At 39.9% G+C, this 6,823-nt stretch overlaps 1 protein-coding gene and 1 long non-coding RNA gene across 3 annotated transcripts in view; both read left to right on the top strand.

The window, feature by feature from the left end:
* The window catches only part of LOC106808943, a 2,963-nt gene extending 418 nt beyond the window's left edge, over window positions 1-2,545 (top strand). Inside the window, exons 2-3 of the long non-coding RNA XR_001393825.1 lie at window positions 2,372-2,377; window positions 2,518-2,545. This is a non-coding gene — a long non-coding RNA (uncharacterized LOC106808943). The remainder of the gene's footprint in view (window positions 1-2,371; window positions 2,378-2,517) is intronic.
* Window positions 1-5,558, top strand: part of LOC106808942 (THAP domain-containing protein 2-like) — an 11,131-nt gene extending 5,573 nt beyond the window's left edge. Inside the window, exons 2-5 of one of the 2 annotated variants that reach the window (XM_014811866.1) lie at window positions 2,744-2,945; window positions 3,235-3,345; window positions 3,483-3,696; window positions 3,856-5,558. In XM_014811866.1, the coding sequence (XP_014667352.1) occupies window positions 2,744-2,945; window positions 3,235-3,345; window positions 3,483-3,696; window positions 3,856-3,887 (559 nt within the window). In that variant the 3' untranslated portion in view covers window positions 3,888-5,558. The remainder of the gene's footprint in view (window positions 1-2,743; window positions 2,946-3,234; window positions 3,346-3,482; window positions 3,697-3,855) is intronic. The other variant, XM_014811867.1, reaches the window with a different exon arrangement.
* Window positions 5,559-6,823: the final 1,265 nt, after the last annotated feature.

The following is a 6,823-nucleotide window of genomic DNA, read 5'->3' as shown; positions in this document are numbered from 1 at the left end:
TACACATCCAACAGCTTCCATCTTTGTTTCTCCTTCAAGAACAGTGTTCACTTGTTATAAAAACATAATGTCTCTGTTCGTAGCCGAACTGTGTCACGCGAAATCACAGAAACACTGACGAAATTCTCGCGTTCACGAATCTTGCCCAGTACTGGAAATGGCTGCAAGGACAAAGGCTATATAGACTGGGACTCGCTCCCACCTCGATTACCCATCGAGTGACTAAGCTAAGCCGAGAGGTGGGAGCGAGTGCCTGTCTATGGGCTATAGGCAGCGCGCAGGCGGCACACTGCTTTCCAACTCCCGTACGAGCCTCGCCATTGGAACGTTGCAAAAACGTTGCAGCATTGCGGCGCAAGAATGAGGTCACGAAGAGCGCCGGTAGGTGTTTCCTGATTCTGACAGCTATTTCCATTACTGGGCAAGGTTCGCGAACGCGAGAATTTCTTTAGTCTTTGTGTGATTTCGCGTGACACAGCTCGGTTACGAACAGAGACATTATGTTTTTATAACAAGTGAACACTGTTCTTGAAGGAGAAACAAAGATGGAAGCTGTTGGATGTGTATTCGTGCTGTGAAAGTGTCAAATCAAGCGAGCGTCGAGCGAATAACATCGTCCTAACATCGGATAACTATTTCTAGCCTTTAAAAGAAGCCCAAGATCGTTTTTCTAGGTGCTTGCATATAGCGGGACGAGTTAATCATAGATGACTAGTTACAAAAGGAGTCTGTGCAATTTTCGCGGTAGTTTGCCGGTGTCATGTTTTGAACATAAACATTGTTCCAAACCACCCATTGTCAACTCAAAATGATAAGAATAGATTGTAACATAATTATTTGATATCTCCTGCTTATAATACTTATATGCTATTATGCTATATTACTTACTTATACTTATGCTATATTATTATACTTATATGCTATTATATGTTATTATGAGCTATAATACTTATATAAATTTTATAGTTATCATATTGTAAAAATCCTCCAAATGTGCTGTTTTCGTGATTTTATTGACTTTTTGCTCACGTGACTACAATGGCTAACATGAGATGTGCACCCACATATCCCCGTGCATCAGCGGATATTACTTTGAAAGGGCAAGTGAAAAAACATGTTCTAACTTATGGAAAAGGAGAAGAGGATGGAACACAGTGACTTCATATTTCAGTAATCTGGTATAAATGAATAGATGAAATAGACGGTATATAGGGTAGGTAGGTATAGGTAGGGGAGGAACATTGTGTAATAACTATAAGTATAATAGTTATGTTTACTATTGAAATGTTATCTCACCGATGGAAAGTATTCTTTGATGCTTTTGACTCCTTACATCTAACAACGTCACAGTTGTATGCACTACAATACAGTGGCATGATATATCGATGGATGCAATATGGACGGATATCGATGAAATCTCGCAACCTATATGCCCATCGCAATATGCAAAAATGCACTTTGTTCTGCTATATATATATGCTGTAACTATGACGTCATAATCGGAAACATGAGAACATCACATTGGTCTCCCAAGATGGATACGGCAAGTTCAAGCGCAAGTCACGATTGCAGGGGTTACAGCTATACTGGTACCAACCTTCACTTCGCCAAGTATCCTTGGCTACAATGAACTCAGTTAGTGTAGCGTGTGGAACTGTCGAGCGGGTACCAGTCTAGCTTAGCCGCCGAAGCCGTGTGCAGAAAAACTAGGTGGAAATGCCATGAACATAGCCTCGTTGCGCCATCTATCGCACGCCATATGTTCTAGAATAATGTCAGGGCATGAAACAGCAAAAATGCTAACTCGCTTTTCTACAGGAAAACGAAGCGCGCCGAGCAGCAAACCAACTATTACGACCATTTGTAGGAAATGTCTAGCTACGTGCGTAGTCAAAAGGCTTGTGGAATCGCCACAACTGCTGAATTGAGCGATTATACGGCTTTGGTGTATACCCAAAGGGACCTGGGTGAGGTGTTGGAAACAGTGCAGCGAAGTTGTGTTAGTGTGCCGCTAAGCGACGTTTTTCGCGCTTCGCGCGGATATCCGGGCTGCCAATCGTCAAGGAGCCGAGAACGCGGGAGGGGAAGCAATAGCCAAACTCATGGCTAAGGCTCCCCGACTTCTTGCCGAGTTATTGGGCATTGTGACAGCCTAGACACTGGCCAGATTTCACATCGAACAATATAGTAAAATAAGAAGTATAATGCAGCAATTTAACCATAAAAAGTGAACAGAATTACTTATATTTTGTGAAAAAGTGGAAATATTATTTTATTTTTTTACTATTTACGGTGACGTAATCACTTTAAACGAAGAGCTAGCTTTTGTATTTTAGTTTACAACATCAGAAATACGTCCATATAAAGTCAGGGTACGGTGGGACATAGTCCGAAATTCTTCTGACCAATGCCCACACCGACGATTTTGGTTGATTTTGTGTGGGTTAGATCATCAAACCCACACCAAATCCACCAAAATCGTCGGTGTGGGCATTGGTCAGAGGAATCTCGGACTAGGTGGGACAATGCAGGGTACACAGCGACATATCGTATAGTACCTCGAGGTACTTTCTGATATATCGAATCGTACCCAGGGTACCCTCCGATAGTACCCTGGGGGACATAGACCCTATCAGCATAAGTATATCGTCTCGATTATAACCAAAGGATATAGCTAGTCAACTATCATTGTTTATATCTAGTATTTATATAAATGGATATGGAAAATTATATAATCTAACAGATTTCCAAAGGATGATCAGAGGCGGAAGGAGTGGACTGAGTCATTGCGTAGAAAAGATTTCCAGCCTTCAGAGGCATCTTCGCTTTGCAGCGAGCACTTTACTGACGACTGTTTCGACAGAACTGGTCAGACTGTGCGATTGAGAGATACAGCCATTCCCTCTATTTACAATTTTCCTGGCCAATTCAAGGTCGCATTATGTGTAGGTCTATACAAATAAAAATTGCCTTGGAAGAAAAAGTCAATAATATCATTAATTTATACTATTTATACTATTTATACTAGTCCCTACATGTATATTAAATTGCAACAACATACCAATTAGATGAAGCCATTTTTATTATACATGAATCCCAAGATATTTACGGTAATCAGACTTTAATTTGTGCTCATATAATTATTTCGTAAAATGTTATACATTCCATGTCTAATTATTTATAGCGTTTTACATTTGTGGATTTACATTTTACGTTTTTCACTAAACTTTTTAGCAGAAAAAGAAGTCCATTAGCAAAAAGAAATGCCAAAGCAAGACGTGTGGTGAATTAGTGCCTATAATAAGCCCTACAATAGCCCATCCCTTCTCTCTGCATTTTCTACAGGTCTGTAATATATTCTATTGTTTCATGTCTTGTATTTATAACTAAATATAGATGAGCAATAATAAGAATCTCAAAAAATGTTGAAAGAAATTAATCTGCTAACATCTATAAAATTTACAATTTCCTGCATTTTACAGGAGCATGCATACGCATTAACAACTGATTTGGATGCCCTCAAAGTGAGAATAATGGCTGCAGAAGCAACACGTGATTACAAAGACAAGTCTTTACGCAATTCAAAAGCGAGGGAGGCACGTTTACAGGTCATGTGCTCCAAGTTGTGTCACAAGCTACGTGCACATAACTTGCTGACAGGACGTGTGAGGCAACAACTCGATCGAATATATTCTGGTATTTTACTGCATTTATTAGTGTGGTTTATGATCCATTATCAAATTTTCAAAAATTTACGTAAACATTAAACTAGAAAATGCATGAAACATTCTGGCACATAAGATATACCAGTAAAATCGCTAACAGAACATTTGGTGTGCTTTTATCTGGTTACAGATCATTGTTACCGAGTTGGAAACCTGGTTTAGCCTATATTCACGTCCTGGTGAAGAAGAAAGTAGAGTTATGGATCCGTTTGGCTGTGTCATTTCTCATTTGACATCAAAAGCCAGCAAACTATAGCTTTCATTTGCTTGGGGAGCCATTCACCAGCGATTCATGGAATTGTAATTGAACCAGGAAATGTAATTGATCGGTATGGGGAACCGTGAGCAAATGGCATTTATGTCCAAGTACTGAAAATTGAGGGACATGCAGCAAGCTTAAAGATGTGAAAACTGTTAGTGCAAGCTGGGCATGGTGCAAGAACCCCAACCATTTTCCGTGGTTCAAAATGAAGAAATACCCCGATGGCTGTTGAGTCCAACAGAAGCGGAATGGAAACACAGCAGCATGGACTATTCAAATGTAATTACTGTATTACAACATAATGGAAGTGTAAACATGTTATATATGTTCCCATGTTCCTTGCAAACAAAGATGTATATTGACAGAATTATTTTTGTTATGAACTATTTGAATGTGATATCAGACCCAGCAACCCAGCTACACAGGTGGTCTATAAACTTGAGTCTCTGAGTAGGCCTATGTAGTTTGACCTTCTATGGACATGGAAGCAAATTCGTGATCATAAACTCTGCAATTTTATGTTAGCGTCAGAGACGTGGGAATATTCACTACCTATTTTCGTTTCTACAAAACATTAGGACTTGGGGAAGCTGGTTGTGTTGTATTTTGTTCTTCTGTTATAAAATGCGTAAAAATGTGAAGGTGCAACGGACCCTCTTTTCCACTTCTTCTAAAACTCCCTTACATCTACCTCCAGGACCACATCCACTACATTCATAATCCATCCACCTGATTAATTCTTCATCCCATCTACCTTTCTACCTTCGTCATCATGTACCTCTCTGCATTTCCGCCCATAAATACTAGGCCTACCTTCGTCACTTCTTCACTTTTTGAATCTCATACACCTCTATCCCTATAAACTTCACTTCTTCGCCAACTCCTCAATATTCTGCAATTCCTTCTTCCCCTATCCACTCCTTATCTACCTCCTCGTGAATTTATCCCATTCCGCCTCCTTTCAGCTCCCAGCTCTCATCCTCCTAGGTGCACTCGCGTCAAACCTACGGGGTTTTAGTTCAAATATTCTATCAAACCGTAAAAATATATAGGGACGCTAGTCTAATGTGTTATTTCTATGGATCAAACACTAAGCAGTGGCGACATCTACCAAAATAGCCGTCGTTACATGAGAGATATCGCTGGGGATTTCGTTCATCGGCTCGGAAAATACTTGTATACAAATACAAATATTAGAATATCAAATAATGGCTTAACACAAACTTACTAATTTCGCCCTATTTTTCCCTGCTTTTGCTGTGATTGAATCCCAACTCATTTGTGCTACATTTTCCCTACAAGTTTTAGTGATTTCGTCATAATAATTGAGTTACTGCTACTCTGTTAAATGATATTGGATTCTGGTAAATGTGAACTGTGTTAATCGACTACCAGGAAAACATTGATATGTATGGCATATTTGTCAATTTATTATTGAATACTAAGTAAATTGGATGCACATTCAACGGTTAAAATGTATTACAATCTATATTGTCAATCATCTATATTGCAAATTGGTTCTATACTGCCGCTGGCAGTATTTATAACATGCTACTTTTATTCTCATAGTACTTAAAGCCTTGGTGTTTTCACTCGACTAGTTACTAAGTTGCAAGTGTAAGCATATCAGCGGTTTTAATTCACGTTCGTTCGTCACGATCACAACCCAATTCCTTGACCATTTCTTTGACTCTTTGACTTTTCATTTCGTTGACTCTGCAACGACAAACGCAAAAACATCAGGATAAGGCAGATTGAACGCGTCTTTTACCCAGCCTTTCATTCCAGTAGGAGGCGAAAAAAACTCGCAAAATTCTCGTTCGTGCTGACGGACAATCCCGGAGAACGCCGCTCACCTCGGGTCACCATTTAGCATCCGCGCGAGATCTGCACTCGTGATGTTGGCACGCGCTGGTTAGGGTTAGGGTTCTAGCTCATCTAAACTCTCAAATCGTGAATTTATTTCCCAAGGCGTTATTTCGAAATCTAGCGCCACCGCCGCCATCTTTGTCTCGTTAAGTATGAAAGCGAATGGACTCCCGTAACCGTACCCTCGAGACATTAAGATACGGCTACCGTACCCGTAGCCACTGCCGAACTCTTTTCCGAAGTAGACACTGCACCAAAGACCCGGCCCAAGGATAGAGAACATGGGTCCCAATAAAACCAATGTGAATGTGCCTAACCCTAACCCTAATCCTAACCCTAATCCTAACCCTAACCATAACCCTAACCTATTATATTGATATAATATTATATTTATATTGATGTAAATGACATATTGGTTTTATTGGGAACCATGTTCTCTATCCTTGAACCAAAGACCCTATATATACTACTAGTATATTGGCTCTTTGACTGCACTGAAGGCGAACATTCTAACCATAGAAATAATATACTAGGTATAAGTATAGCTCATAGGGTCTATGTCCCCCAGGTTACTATCGGAGGGTACCCTCGTAACCCTGGGTACGGTTCGATATATCGGAAAGTACATCGGGGTACTGTACGATATGTCGCTGTTACCCTGCATTGACCTACCGTACCCTGACTTTCAGCCAACTGATGTCGTAATACATACACTGTCAAGTTACCACATCACATAGAAGAAACCTCAAAACATCGCAATCCAACAAAAATGTATGCTATGTTTGACTATATTTTTCTTTTTTCTTTTTTTTAAATTGACTACCGGTACGTCACGAATTTTCTATGGTAAAATTTGCAAAATTTTTGCTGCCGTTTTTTTACATTAAAAGTAAGAACTAACGGGACTAAACGCAGGCCCGTAGCCAGCTTTATATTGGGGGGGTTCGTTTTTCAATGATGGCAATTT

Source organism: Priapulus caudatus, unplaced genomic scaffold (genome assembly GCF_000485595.1).
Source record: "Priapulus caudatus unplaced genomic scaffold, Priapulus_caudatus-5.0.1 Scaffold316, whole genome shotgun sequence".
In the NCBI taxonomy this organism is placed as follows: Eukaryota; Metazoa; Priapulida; class Priapulimorpha; order Priapulimorphida; family Priapulidae; genus Priapulus; species Priapulus caudatus.
This window is presented reverse-complemented; position numbering and strand designations above follow the sequence as displayed.